The sequence below is a fragment of the Megascapheus bottae genome, chromosome 21 (assembly GCF_031878675.1).
Source record: "Megascapheus bottae isolate mThoBot1 chromosome 21, mThoBot2.hap1, whole genome shotgun sequence".
Classification (NCBI taxonomy): domain Eukaryota; kingdom Metazoa; phylum Chordata; class Mammalia; order Rodentia; family Geomyidae; genus Megascapheus; species Megascapheus bottae.
In genome coordinates, this window is record NC_143529.1 from 33,216,099 (window position 1) to 33,230,602 (window position 14,504).

Consider the following 14,504-nt stretch of genomic DNA (forward strand, 5'->3'; position numbering starts at 1 on the left):
ATGGACTTTCTTGCCCATGCTGGCTTTAACCTCCTTGATTCTCGGATTTCAGGCTCCTGAGGAGCTGGGATCACTAGAATAAGCCATCAGTGCCCAGCTTGCTTGCATCTCTCTCTCTCTCTCTCTCTCTCTCTCTCTCTCTCTCTCTCTCTCTCTCTCTCTCTCTCTCTCTCTCGAACAACTTAAGAGGCTGTGAAAAAAAGCCTAGAGACAGTGAGATGATCAGGATAAGATTATGCCACAAGGGCTGGGAATGTGGCCAAGTGGTAGACTGTTTGCCTAGCATGCATGAAGCCCTGGGTTCAATTCCTTAGCACCACATAAACAGAAAAGGCCAGAAGTGGTGCTGTGGCTCAAGTGGTAGAGTGGCTAGCCTTCAGCAAAAGAAACTCAGGGACAGTGCCCAGCCCCTGAGTTCAAGCCCCAGGACTAGAGGCAAAAGGATGGGAGATTACATCAGAACCCTGAGATAGAGTGGAGCCTGAACAGAAACAAGAATCCTGCCCAGACCTACAGGCAGGAGCCTTTGGGGGTGTTGGAAAGCCCCATAGGAGTGCGCAAAGCAGATCCAAGCCCACCTTCCCCAGGGAAGGATTCTAGTACAGCAAATCAAAGTCAGGCAACCCATACCCCCTTTTGACACCCTGTAGAGCTTACAAATGTACCTGGCAAGCAAGGCTCCCTCTAGCAGGACACCCACAAAGCCTTCAAGGAACAAAAAAGATGGGAAAGCTTTAGAATACCTGGAAACAAGGCTACCTTGTCCAGGAGAGAGCCTAGCGAGCCAGCCTTGCAGGGGGCAGCAGGCCCTGCACCAGGGCTGAGAGTCTAGGAGTGGTGGAGGGGTGGGATCACAGGAGTGGTATATTCAGGGGCAGTGGGAGGCAAAGAGTTGAGGGGGCTTAGCCCAGCACATTAGAGGAAACCACAACACAGAGTACCCTAAAATGCTAGGGCTGCCCGTGGTGATGGTTGGGGGATTAGGAGCAGTGTATGTAAATAGCGCCATTTATTTTTGGAAGTCTTTTTCATGGACATCTATGGGACCTGGGAAATCCACGATGGGCATCTGGAAACCTGCCAGGAAGAATGTCCATTAACTTGTCCAGAGCTAGAATGGAAAACAGAACATATCAAACCAAAACCAAACAACAACAACAAACACGAAAGGAGGAAAAAGTAAAAAAGAAACTCACTGAAAGCTGTCAATCAATAGTGAGTGGTAGCAATGGGAAAAGTGGGAGTGAGCTCTCAGGAGATCTGATTAAAATAAAATACCTGCAAGTGGACTGGAAGAGAGTGCGGTGCCAAAGGAAATGTCCTCATTGACTGGCTTTGCTGTAACCCCTATGCACATCACCTCTATAATAAGAATGAAGTTCACTTTAAGAACATGGCAGACCACAGGGCAAGGCTACTTTCTGGCCTTTGTCCCCAGGCCAGACAAATCCCCACACAGTTCAGGTGAGGAGGCTGGGTTGAGGTGCTGCAGAGGTGTTGCACGGCCTGGGGCAGTGGGTGTCATCACAGCCACCCCAGGCAGATGGCGATCTGGTGTCTGCTTCTACCTCCCTCTAGTTCTCACTTCCTGCAGGCACAGGCACCCAGCTCCTGCACCCTCTGCCGGCAGCCCTGAGGCCTAGAGGCCACCCTTTAGAGGCCCCCAGCCTGGCCTAGAGGAGCTCCGAACAATGGATCACTGGGCCCCAGATCTCCGCCATGCCAACAGGTACCAAACAGGAAGTCATCTCATTGTGATTTTTACATGCATTTCCTTGAAGTGGTTTTCACGCATTTAATTTTATTTATTTATTTATTTATTTTTTGCCAGTCCTGGGCTTGAGCTCAGGACCTGAGCACTGTCCTTGGACTTTCTCAAGGCTAGAGCTCTACCACTTGAGCCTCAGCACCACTTGTGGCTTTTTCTATGGATGTGGTACCAAGGAATAGAACCCCAGTCTTTGTGCATGCTAGGCAAGCACTTTACTACTAGGCCAAACTCCCGGCCCATCACGCATTTAATTGTAAAAAAGAGTATTTTTATCCTCAACATGTTTGTTTTATATTCTGTTTTTTTTTTTTTGCTCTTTGAGAAGCATATATATTACTTTATTCTAATCATTTTATCCTTAAACTGTTCTACTTTTTTTTTTTTTGTGGGTCATAGGGCTTGAACTCTGGGCCTGGGTGTTGTCCCTGAGCTCTTCAGCTCAAGGCTACCACCCAACCCCTTGAGCCTCAGCCCCACTTCCTCTTTTCTAGTGATTAATTGGAGATAAGAGTCTCTCAGTCTTTAATGCCTTGGCGGGCTTTAATTCGAGATCCTCAGTTCTTAGCCTCCTGAGTAGCTAGGATTACAGGCGTGAGCCTCTGGGCCCGTGCCTAGCTCAATTGCATTGCTTTTTTCTCTATCAGAATGTTCAAAGGGATGTCATGGTTTTTCAGCACGCAAATATGCTTTGATCAGATTCAGCCCTCCACTATATTTTCTTTTTTTCATTTTAAAACAGTTCTGACAGGTTTTGTTATTGTATTTTCGTATGTGCATATCAAATATTTTGATCAGATTTAAAATATTTTGAATCTGGCTTTTTGTTGATTAATTAGAGATAAGCATCCCACAGACTTTCTTGTTCAGGTTGGCTTTGAATGTCCATCATCAGACCTGAGCCTCCTGGGTAACTAGGATTATAGTTCCAGAGAATTGGATGAACCAAGCATTTTGGATCTTTTCCAGGCTGGAAATTCCAGTTCAAATACCAGTTTTTAACTCTTCTAGTCCTGGATACTAAGGCATCCAACTGACCACGAGCCTGAGAGAAAATTGCAAATGACCAACCTCCCCATATGACCTAAGCCACCTCACCTCAAGACATTCTCCATGTGTTTTACAGTTGCTCTCCTTCTTTCCTGAGCCTGAAGAGGCAGCAGGTTTTGAGGTCGTGGCCTGCCCAGTTCCTGGCCTGTGGGGCAGGGCTGGGTGCAGCCTCACGGAACTTTCACTTTCCTTTTCCCTTCTGAGCAAAGCCCAGAGCTCTGGAAGGCAGAGAGGTGCCAAGCTCATAGACTGGGGTCCTACGCCAAATTCACTGGCCTGGGGGGCCCCACAGTCAGAAGGTGGCAGGTGGAGGCAGAAACCTCAGCGTCAGGTAGGATATCATCTTTTCTTCCTTGTCCTTCCTCTCCGTTGAATGTTGGCATCTGTTCTTTCTATTTACATCTGTTGCTTCTATTTACCCAGCCTCCTTCCATACATCAGACACTGGGCACCCAGCTGAAATCATCCAGGACTGTGGGCATTCATACACAAGCAGTGAGACTAAAGGAGGTTACTCTTGAGAAACCCAGAAGCGCAATGCCTGTGAACATTTGAAGTATTATTTATCAAAACAAATTCCAGGAAATGGAAACATTGATTGTGTGTGTGTGTGTGTGTGTGTGTGTGTGTGTGTGTGTGTGTGTGTGGTGGTGATTTTGTTTGTACTTTTTTCTATCTTTTGAAGGGAGACCAAAGCGGGGTTGGGGAGCACAGAAATAGAGGGAGGAAGAGTGAATAAATGCAAGCATTGTACTTAGTAAACATTATGTGGAAAACGAACTATGTGACTTATGGGCAGGGATGGGGGAAGTAACTGTGGGAAGTCGAAGGAGTGACATTGTCCACAAAGAAATGTACTTATTACTGGACACATGAAATGATCACTCCACCGAATCACATCTTAATAGTAACAATATAATTACATTTAAAAAATGAGGAAACCTGATTTTTTTTTTTAAACTACAGCTGTTGGTGAAAAAAGCTTGTTTCCTCCTCGTGGTTCGCTGTGGCTGGGTTCTGTTCAGACTTCATGGTCTGTAGATGACATCTCCCAAACACTGGCAGTGTTCTTCAGACCTTCCTTTTCCTAACTCCAAAAGCCCTGTCCACCAAGGGAGGAACATGGTAGGAAAATTTAAAATCCCAATCAGATGCAAGTGTATTGTGTGCCTTTTTTTAGTCTGTTTAGCTAGAGCTGAGTGCTGTCCTGGGCCCACAATCACTTTGGGACTTCCGATCACTCCATTGGAGGAAGTGAACGTAGATTAGATGCAACAACAAATGAGAAAAGGCAAAGGAGGTGGGGACTGTTCCTCCTCCTCTTCCTTCTCCTTCTCCTCCTCTTCCTCCTCCTCTTCCTCTTCCTGTTCTGGGATATGTGAGATATCTGCTTAGTGTAGCAGAATAGTAATTATCTTTTTAAATTTTTGGTCTGTCTTGGAGCTTAATCTAAGGGCCTGGGTGCATTGCCTGATGGTTGTGGCTCAAGGCTAATGTTCTAGCACTTTGAGCCACAGCACCACTTGAAGTTTTCTGCTGGGTGGTTGGAGATAGGAGTCTCGTGGGCATTTTTTCCCCAGGCTGACCACGATTCTCAGATCTCAGCCTCCTGAGAAGGTAGGATTACAGCATGAGCCACTGAAATGATGTGTGTGTGTGTGTGTGTGCGCGTGTGTGTGTTTGTATGTTGTGGGGTTGCACTTGGGGCCTGTGTACTCTCCCTGAGCCTCTTTGTGCTCAAGGCTAGCACTCTAACACTTGAGCCACAGTGCCAATTCCAGTTTTTGAGTGGTTAATTGGAGATAAGGGTCTCATAGCAATTTTTCTGCCGAGGCTGGCTTTGAACCGTGATCCTCAGATCTCAGTTTCCTGAGTAGCTAGGATTATAGGTGTGAGCCACCAACACCCAGCTCAAAGTGATCTTTTTAAAAATACAAGGCAGGGGCTAGGAGTTTGGCCTAGTGGTAGAGTGCTTGCCTAGCATGCACGAAGACTTGGGTTCAATTCCTCGGTACCACATACATAGAAAAAAGCCAGAAGGAGGGCTGAGGTTCAGGTGGTAGAGCTCTAGCCTTGAGAAAGTCCAAGGACAGTGCTCAGGCCCTGAGTTCAAGCCCAGGACTGGCAAAAAAAAAATACAAGGCAATGTAAAACTGTGTGGAAACTCCGGGCCTAAACAATTCCTGGTACTGGTACAGCCCCAACAAAACTTATTTCTTTTGTAAACATATGGTAGGTCTGCGAGTAGTGCCATCGTGGCCTGGTGTTTTCTGGGGAACTACTAGTCAATTTTAAGACATTAGATTATCACCTGAATGCTAGTGGATCATGACTGAAATCCTAGCTACTTAGGTGACTAAAATCATGGTTTGGAAGTAGTCCCAGGCAAGAAAGTCTGTGAGAGTCCTATCTCCACCAAAGCCAGAATTGGAGCTGTGGTTCAAATGGTAGAGCACTAGTCTTGAGTAGAAAAAGTTAAGGGACAGTGCTCAGGCCCTGAGTTCAAGCCCCAGTACTGGCACAAAAAAAAAAAAAAGAAAAAAAACATTGAATGTCAAATCAGTAAAGTTGTCTTATTTTTCAGTGTCAATGGGACTCATGGAGAGGCCCTTTTCCATTTCTGATATTTATGACTCTTTTTTTTTTTTTTTTGCCAGTCCTGGGCTTGGGCTCAGGGCCTGAGCACTGTCCTTGGACTTTCTCAAGGCTAGAGCTCTACCACTTGAGCCTCAGCACCACTTCCGGCTTTTTTCTATGTATGTGGCACCAAGGAATGGAACCCGGGTCTTCGTGCATGCTAGGCAAGCACTTTAACCACTAGGCCAAACCCCCGGCCCCTATTTATGACTCTTTTTATGTTTTCTTTGTAAGGTTCACTAGAGGTTTAGTCAATTTTTACGATATTTAAAAACAGTGTTTGTTTTCATTGTGTTTCCCTAATGTTTTCCTATTTTCCATACTTTTAAAAATTTCTTTCTTCTGTTTGCATTAGGCTTAACTTGATCCTTTATTCCTCTTACTTTCTCGGGTGAAAGTATAGATTGGTTTAGATTTTTTTTCTTTTCTAAAAAAGTGCCATTATCGCAGTGCATTTTTTCCTAAGGACAGCCTTAGCTGTATCTCATCAGTTCTGCTAAGTTGAGTTTTCCTTGTATTTGGTTCCAATTGTTTACATTTTTCTCTTGAGAATTCTCTGGGCCTAGAATTGAATTGTGCACTTGCTAAATATTTAGGGATTTTTTTTTTCTGGCTGTCTTTCTGTTGTTGATCTCTGGTTTTATTGCAATGTGATCTAACAATACACTTCAATGATTTCTATCTTCTTAAATTTGTTAAGATGTGTTTCGGGGCTCAAAATGTGTTTTGCCTGAGTAAATATTTAATATAAGGGCTCTGTGTACTTTGCAAATGCAGAACAGATAGATCTAAATGCCAGTTGGATCAAGTTGATCAATCTTGCTGTTTAAGCTGATTATAGCCTCAATGGTTTTCTACCCACTTGTAGTCAATGACTACAAGAAAAATATTGAAGTATTCAATATTAGTCACGGATCTGTCCATTGCTCATTGCACTGTTATCAATTTTTGTCTCTTATTGCCCATGGTAGGCATCTATCTAGGCATGCCTTGCATCCAGTTACCCCCAGGCTGCCTCATTTTTTTGGTAATAGTTTGTCAATTGCATGTGCATCAAAACTGTGTCTTCTTGGAAGGTGGACTCGCACTCCATTCGTCTCTGACAATTTTCCTTACTCCAAAGTTTGTTTTGTTTGATATTATTATAGCTATTTGAGCTTTCCTTTAATTTGAGTGGCTATGACACGCCTCTTATCTCTTTATGTTAAACCTATTCATTTTTTATGTTTAAAGTGGCTTTCTTATATATGATATAGTTGGGTTTTTTTTGTTTGTTTGTTTTGCTTTTTGCCAGTTCTGGGGTTTGAACTCAGGGCCTGAGCATTGTCCTTGAGCTTTCTCAAGGCTAGTGCTCTACCATTTGAGCCACAGCTCCACTTATGGTCTTTTCTGTGTATGTGGTATGGAGGAATCGAACCCAAGACTTCATACATGCTAGGCAAGCACTCTACCACTACGCCAAACTCCTGGCCCGATATAGTTGACTTTTAAACATTCTGTGTGTGTGTGTGTGTGTGTGTGTGTGTGTGTGTGTGTGTGTGTGTATATACACCAGTCTTGGGGCTTGAACTCAGGGCCTCGGCTCTGTCCCTGAGTTTTTTTAGTCAAGGCTAGCACTCTACCACTTGAACCACTGTTCCACTTCTGGCTTTTTGGTAGTTTGTGGGAGATCAGACTTTCTTACCCAGGATGACTTTCAGCTGTAATCCTCAGATCTCAGCTTTCTGAGTAGCCAGGATTATAGATATGAGTCACTGGTGCATAGCTTATTCTTTGTCTTTAATTTTTTTTATTGTTGGGATAATGTATAGAGCGGTTACAGTTCCATTCGTCAGGTAGCAAGTCATCACTTCTCACACATTGATACCCTTCTCATGTTTTTGTCCCCATTTCCCACCCCCCACCCCCTTGTCTTTTTTTATTAAAAAAATTTTGGGGGGGTGTTATGGGGCTTGAACTCTGGGCCTGGGCTCTGTCCCTGAGCTTTTCTGCTCAAGGCTACCACCCTACCCTTGAGCCACAACCCCACTTCCCATTTTCTAATGATTTACTTGGAGGTAAGAGTCTCAGGTTCTTTAGTTCCTAGGATGGCTGGAACCAAGATCCTCAGATCTCAGCCTCCTGAGTGGTTAGGATTACAGGTGAGAGCCACCACGCCCAGCTAAAACATTTATATTGTTATTATGAAGTGAGGGGACTGGGTCTTCGCAGCATGCCTTCCCCTCACAGCCATCTTGGTGCCTTGCCAGGCTTCAGGGGGCCTTCCACCCAGGTCTGAAAAACACGAGAGGCCATGGAGGACTCTATTTAGATAATTGGCTCTTGATTTCCCTTGATTGTATCCTCATCAGCTTATATGTCCCACCGTTATTAGATTTAAGTGTCCTCATCTGGATTTCTTTGCTTATGTATGGCACTTTTTTAGGATAGTTCCTCACACCATGTGCTTTGGGCCTCTATACGCTTGGTGCCAGCTGCATTCACAGCTGCTGGTCTTTAAGACAAGAGTCCCCAGCTGCCTTCTGGCTCTCCAGTAAAGACTCACAACGGGGCCTCGTCAGTGGTGGCTTCTCTGTTTCTGGTGACTGAGTTCCCTTGCAACAATTATAAAGATGCTGTACAGAGGGATTACAGTTGCTTAAGTCAGGTGATGAGCATACTTCTGTTTGAACCATGTCGTGTCTTACCTCACTCCCAGTTTTTCATGTCCCTCCCCACCCATAAGTCGTATACTTAATTTTTAACAATTCTTTATCTTTTAATTGGCATATTTAGGACATCCATGTTTAAATGATTAATATAGTTAGGTTAGTGCCTACTACACTTGTATATATGTTCATTGTACCCACTGTTTCTATGTTTTCTTTCTTGGGCCTTTTTTGCTTTTGTATTTCTTCCCCCCTCCCCGCCCTTGGCTCCAGAGAGCAAGGCTTTGCTCTACCATGGCTTCCACATTCCCAAGCTGATTTTCTGGTCTTAATTGTTTGTATGATTTCCCTCTGTGTCTCTGTCTGCTTATCTGTTTCTCCCTCTGTCACTTTTCTGGTGATACTGAAGTTTAAATTCAGGGCCTCATACTCGTTTAGCTTCTGTCGAAGCTTTTTGCTAGCTCATTGGAGATGGAGTCTCTAGGACTTTTCTACCGGAGTTGACTTTGAACAGACCGTGTCTCAGTCTCCTGAGTAGCTAGGATTACACGAGTGAGCATGTCAGGCAAGCCATGTGTCATTTCATGCTTCCTCTCCTCCTCCTCCTCCCTTCTTTCTTGTTGGTAATGGAGTTTGAACTCTGAATATTGTACTTGCTAAATAGAATCTCTACCACTTGAGGTATATCCCTGCCCTTGTTTTCTTTTCTTTTCTTCCTATCCTGGCCTCCTCCTTCCTCCCCTTTCTTCCTTTTCTTCTTTGTTGTCGTCTTCTTCGAGACAAAGGCTTGTTCTGATTAGCCCAGGCTGGCCTTGAACTCACAGTCCTCCTTCCTTCCCCAGTTCTTCTTCTCTAGGAGGCGTCCTCTGTATGATGAGCGCATCACTAGGAACCGTCTAGAAGCTCACTACCTATTTCCAGCTGGCATCCTGGTTTCTTAGGATGGCCACAAAGAAGGAGCCCATAGAGGATGACCCCGTATTCAGGCACTTCCGAGAAAATAAGGTGGAGATTGCCAGTGCAGTGACAAGCCTGTTCCCTTTCCTCATGAGCCTCCGGGACCATGCCTTCATCTCTCAGCAGATGTTTGAAGTAAGTGACAATATTCCTTTGTGATGGGAAGCCAGCTCCAAACGCCATGGGCTGAAGGAGAGTCCCCTGTGCGTGGAGAGCTGGGAGGTGAAGGGAAGCTCGGCCTCCCAGAGCGCCCCCTTCCTGTGGAGAGACTCAGCCTTGGAGGGAGCAGGTTCGTTGAAACGATCCACTAGCATAAGCTACGATGAAATAAATCTCAACAGTGTGTCATTACAAAGCCACTGATTTGTGTGTCGGTACTGAGACTTGAACTCAGGATCCTAGGTGCTTTTTCTGCTCAAAGCTGGTGCTCTACCACTTGAGCCACAGTTTCACTTCTGGCTTTTGGGTAGTTAATCCCAGGTAAGGGTCTCACAGATTTTTCTGGCCAGGCTGGCTTGATACCAGGATGCCCGGATGTGAGCCTCCCCGAGCAGCTAGGGTGGCAGTTGTGAGCCATCAGCACCTCTCACCAAGCTCACTTACCTTGAAACCTGTGGGTTTTAGAAACTCATGCAACAGTTGTGGGGCACGAGGATGAAGTCAGGAGCTGCCTGCAGACATTCTGGGAGTCTAGAATGTTGTGAACCTTTACTTTGTTCTTTGGCTAAGATCATAGCGGAGGAGACTGGTCACTTGATTTCCTGAAGCCCAGACCACGCCAGTCCCCGAAGGAGGGCAGAGGCCATTGTTCACTCAGCAGAATAGCCTCTCATGGTCTTTCAGGGCCACATCTGAAATATCCTAAAGCCTGGCTTCCCTAGCCTCCCATATTTGCCTTGAAAACTCCGTATATCAGGGTGGCTCACACCTGTAATCCTACCTAGGAGACAGATGTCAGGATGGCAGTTCGAAGCCAGTCTCAGCAGGAAAGTCCATGAAACTCTTATCTCCTACTAACCACCAGAAAACTGGAAGTGGTGTTATGGTTCAAAATGGTAGAGTGCTAGACTCGAGTGAAAAAGCTCCAGGAATAGTGCTCAGACCATGAGTTCAAGCCCCACAACCAACAACAAGAACAGAGAAAAAGAGAAAACCTGTATGTTTATGTCAGAGAGTTAGGTTTACAAAATAAGAGTCTAGTCTGCGTGTATGTGTGTGTGTTTGTGTGTGTGCATGCATGTATGCATATGCATTCATGCATGTGTGTCAATTCTGGGGCTTGAACTTAGAGCCTGGATGATGTACCTGAGTTCTTTTGCTCAAGGCTAGTGCTCTACCACTTGAGCCACAGCTCCACTTCTAGCTAGTTTGAGATAAGAATCTCTTGGATTTTTCCTGCCCAGGCTGGGTTTAAAGCAGGATCCTTAGATCTTAGCCTTCTGCGTAGCTAGGATTACATGTGTGAGGCACCGGCCCCAGGTTTGAGTCTCTTCTTATGGCCAAAAACCATTTAAGAAGCAGTTTCCATGTATACAAAGTTCTAAATATTTTGCAAGAGAGCACAGTCTGGAAATCCATGGTGACTTAATTCTTCATTCAATGCTTTGAAGCATTTTCAAGACAGTTTTAAGAACGTGGTGCCAGTGTCACGCGTGGTGTACGATGTCCTCAGTGAACTTGAGAAGAAATTCGACCTGTCATTTCTGAAAGTGCTGTTCAGCAGAGCCAATATGTTAGCTTATCCTGCTTTAAAGGAGATTCTCAGAAGCTTCCCACATGGTAATTATTGCTTTCAGTTGCTTTGGGGACTTAAGCCTACCTCATTCATTCATTCATCCATCCATCCATTCATTCATTTGCTTTGTCATTAATATTTGCGCTTATTTTCCTGAGGCACTATGATATGCTGAGCACAGGACTACAATGCTGAGGGAAACTTCCATGACCTGTGTCCTCATTGAGCTCACACATGGGCCAGGCAGCCCCACAAAGGGGCCAGTGCCTGATATTGAAGTACAAACATAGGGTTTTCATGTCGATTCTTTGGGACATTGGTGTCCCAAATGAAGTCCCTCCGCCCTCTCCCCCATTCTTGGGAAACATGGTTACAATTTGAGGTGTGTGGGGGGGATCGATGCTACTTGAACTCTAGGCCTGGGCATTATCCCTGAGCTCTCTCAGCTCAAGACTACCACCCTACCCCTTGAGCTGCAGTCTCACTTCCGGTTTTCTGGTGGTTAATTGGAAATAAGAGTCTTACAGGCTTTGTAGTGTCCGGCCTGGCTTTGAACCTTGATCCTCAGATCTCAGCCTCCTGAGTAGCTAGGATTACAGGCGTGAGCCACGGTGCCCGGCTTCATAAATTTTGAAAAGTTCTTTTTTGTTGTTTTGTTTTGTTTTGTTGGTTCTGTGGTTTGAACTCAGGGCCTGAGCACAGTCCCTGAACTTGTTATACTCAAAGCTAGCACTCTACCACTCTTAACACTTGAGACACACTTCTCTTCCTTAGTGTACTCTCCTCTCTCTCTCTCTCTCTCTCTCTCTCTCTTTTCTCTCTCCCTCTCTCTCTTTTCTCTCTCTTTCTCTCTCTCTGTCTCTCTCTTCTCTTTCTCTCCCTCTCTTTCTCCCTCTCTCTCCCTCCTATTTCTCCAAACAGTTAACTTCTCCTGGAGAAGTCCTTCTGCTCTTCACTATTCATAATTTACATATAGTTTATGACACAGTTCCCATATTTATTACTTATTTGAATTTGGCTTTTACTGTTCTCTGATCATTTTGAAGAGACATTAGCTACCATTTGCGACCTCTCCAGTGCCTATCATTTTTTACATGTAAGTGGAGCATTCTCTGTGGAGAACAGCTTTAGAATTCAAGAAGCCATCCTAAGGCCTAGCCTGTGTCAGATCCCCCTTGTCCATGCTCAGGAAGGGTCTACCAAAGCCCAGCTGTGATTGTGAGGTGCAGCTGGGTCACTGTTTGGTATTTTTACTACCTTTCTTTCTCCTCCTCAGAGATTCATGGTAACTTCTGTGTCCCCCTCCATGAAGGAGGAACACCGCAGGCGTCCAGCATCCAGTCAAGCTGCCCTCGAGGTACTTCTGACTCACTAATATCTGGCCTTCTCACTGAGTAAATGTTGACAGAGGGTGTCATCTGAGCTCCACAAGCATAAACTTAGGAAGACAAGCTGTCGATTCTTCCTGTTTTAGAGCTGAAGTGGCAGCAATGGAAGGTCGTCGGTCAGGTCTAGGTTGAGAGAGAGCTGCACATGCACACAACATCTCTGATGAGTGTGGTGGGAGTGGAGTGGGTTAGGGTGTCTGGGATCATGGAGCAGAGCTCTTTCTCAAGATGCTGACTGAGTGGATCAGTGCCTGGTTCAGAGAGTCTCTTATTTATTATTATTATTATTTTTTTTGCCAGTCCTGGGCCTTGAACTCAGGGCCTGGGCAATGTCTTTGGACTTTCTTTTTTTTTTTTTTTTTTTGCCAGTCCTGGGCTTGAGCTCAGGGCCTGAGCACTGTCCTTGGACTTTCTCAAGGCTAGAGCTCTACCACTTGAGCCTCAGCACCACTTCTGGCTTTTTTCTATGTATGTGGCACCAAGGAATCGAACCCGGGTCTTCATGAATGCTAGGCAAGCACTTTAACCACTAGGCCAAACTCCTGGCCCGAGAGTCTCTTATTTGATACATATATATCAAGAGCAAGAGAAATGCAAGGGCTTTAGAAGCATAGATCAGAAGGTAAACTAAGGCACATGTCAGGTGTGTGAGGAAGAGCTCTGGAAAGAAGAAGAAAGGGAATCAGGAACATACAGAACTTATGGTGCAGATGAAGCAGCAACAGAATGCTGATGGCAGCCCTGAAGATCATGGTTCCAAGCCAACCAGGACAGATAAACCCAAGAGGTTTCTGTTTGTTTGTTTTTTTTAATCTCCAGTCAACTAGCTAAAAGCCAAAAGTGGAGGAGTGACTCAAGTCGTATAGATTAGCCTTGAGCGAAAAGCAAGAGCTCAGGCTGTGAGTTCACATCAGAGGGAGAGAGAGAAAAAGTGCAGCATACTATGCTAACAGGAGAAAAAGGGAGAAAGAAGACAACCATGATAACCAGAAAGGGAGGAGGCAGAGAAAGCCTAGGGTGGGGAAAAGGTCTCTGGCATGTTCTTGGGGCCGTCCCATCTCAGATTCCCAAGGAGAAGCTGGCCTTGTGCTTGCAATGTAGCCCAGTGCCTGGAGATCTCACAGTATCCCCAAGACTGACTACCATTTCCACCTTTCTCTTCAGTGTCCTGCGGGCCCCTGGCCCTGCAGAGGCTGAATGGAGGAGGTGCTGAGGAGGTACCAGAGCTCCTGGCGCATGCTTGGAGAGGTAATTATCCTTCAGTCACCTCCTCTTGAAATGCTTTGCCCCTCTGGGCACAAGGGTGAGCTGCTTTCTTCCCTGTCTTTTTACCACACACATCTTGGTTCACCCCGAGTGCTGCTGTGTCCGTGCACCTGAAGGTCCCTTAAGGGGGCACAACTTGGATGAAGAGTTTAAGGGTATAGGGTAATAGAAACCTAGAATACCGGCAGTGCATGGAGTATTCCAAATTTATCTAAAGGAATATTACATCTAACAGTAACATGCAAGGACCTGACTGAGGTCAATCTCTAGTACAACCAAAAGAAAAGGAAACAAGAAAAAGGAGGTGGGGAGGGAGAGTAGGAAGGAGGAGGGAAGGAATAAAGAAATGAAGGAAGAAAGGAAAAAGAGACAGAGAGACAGAGAAAGTGACAAACTAGGAAAGGCAACCACCTCAATTAAAAAAAATAGGATAAAGGGGCAGAAATTAGAGGCAATGTATTATACAGTGTAATGTTGTATGTATACCAATGTGGAAGGAATGCAAAAGAAAATTAGACATAAACCAAATGACTTACAGAAGGAACACTGTACAAAGAAAGGAGGAAAGAAGTGGCAGCCCAGAGACTTAATATTAAGAGTAGTAGAAAATTTTCCAGAAAAGGCCTCAATCTCTGGAGTGTGTTTTCCCAGCCATGTCTCCCCAGGGCCGGTCGCCAGGGACTCAGAACAATTATACCTACTCTGGGTACTGTATGTTCCTGTTGAACAAAGAACATCCATCCATGGTTCAGGACATTATTCCTAAATCTTCTCTACTGGGCTATCTGTGAGGAACAAGAGTCCCCCAAGAGAAACCAACATGTGTATTCTAACCCTAGAAGCTCTTGCTCCTCCTGGATCCCCTCTCTTGATAAAAAGATGAGCGGCTTCTATTCTCTTGATCCTGACTTCATTTCTCATGATTCTCACTTGCAAAGTAGAAATCAGACCCTGCGATTTCTCCCTTGACCTGGTAGATTTTGTGGGCCTAAGGAGCCACAAAGTACTCTTCCTGTGAGAATCTGTGGCTGCATCCATCCTGGCGCCCCATATCC

At 45.2% G+C, this 14,504-nt stretch overlaps 1 protein-coding gene and 1 long non-coding RNA gene across 7 annotated transcripts in view; one reads left to right on the top strand and one right to left on the bottom strand.

Annotated features, from left to right (window-relative positions):
* Positions 1-1,001: 1,001 nt before the first annotated feature.
* On the bottom strand, positions 1,002-2,953 carry LOC150048890 (uncharacterized). The gene is made up of 3 exons (XR_016539114.1): positions 2,867-2,953; positions 1,279-1,362; positions 1,002-1,111 (listed from the first exon to the last, which is right to left on the bottom strand). It is a non-coding gene; the product is annotated as an uncharacterized LOC150048890 (long non-coding RNA).
* A 1,425-nt stretch (positions 2,954-4,378) lies between these two features.
* LOC150048891 (nuclear body protein SP140-like) overlaps positions 4,379-14,504 on the top strand; it is a 50,836-nt gene continuing 40,710 nt past the window's right edge. For 2 of the 6 annotated variants that reach the window (XM_090355002.1, XM_090355003.1), the window contains exons 1-5: positions 4,379-4,435; positions 8,946-9,195; positions 10,671-10,839; positions 12,072-12,152; positions 13,348-13,431. In XM_090355002.1, coding sequence (XP_090211128.1) covers positions 9,046-9,195; positions 10,671-10,839; positions 12,072-12,152; positions 13,348-13,431 — 484 coding nt within the window. In that variant the 5' untranslated portion in view covers positions 4,379-4,435; positions 8,946-9,045. The remainder of the gene's footprint in view (positions 4,436-8,945; positions 9,196-10,670; positions 10,840-12,071; positions 12,153-13,347; positions 13,432-14,504) is intronic. The other 4 variants (XM_090355007.1, XM_090355005.1, XM_090355004.1 and 1 more) reach the window with 3 other exon arrangements.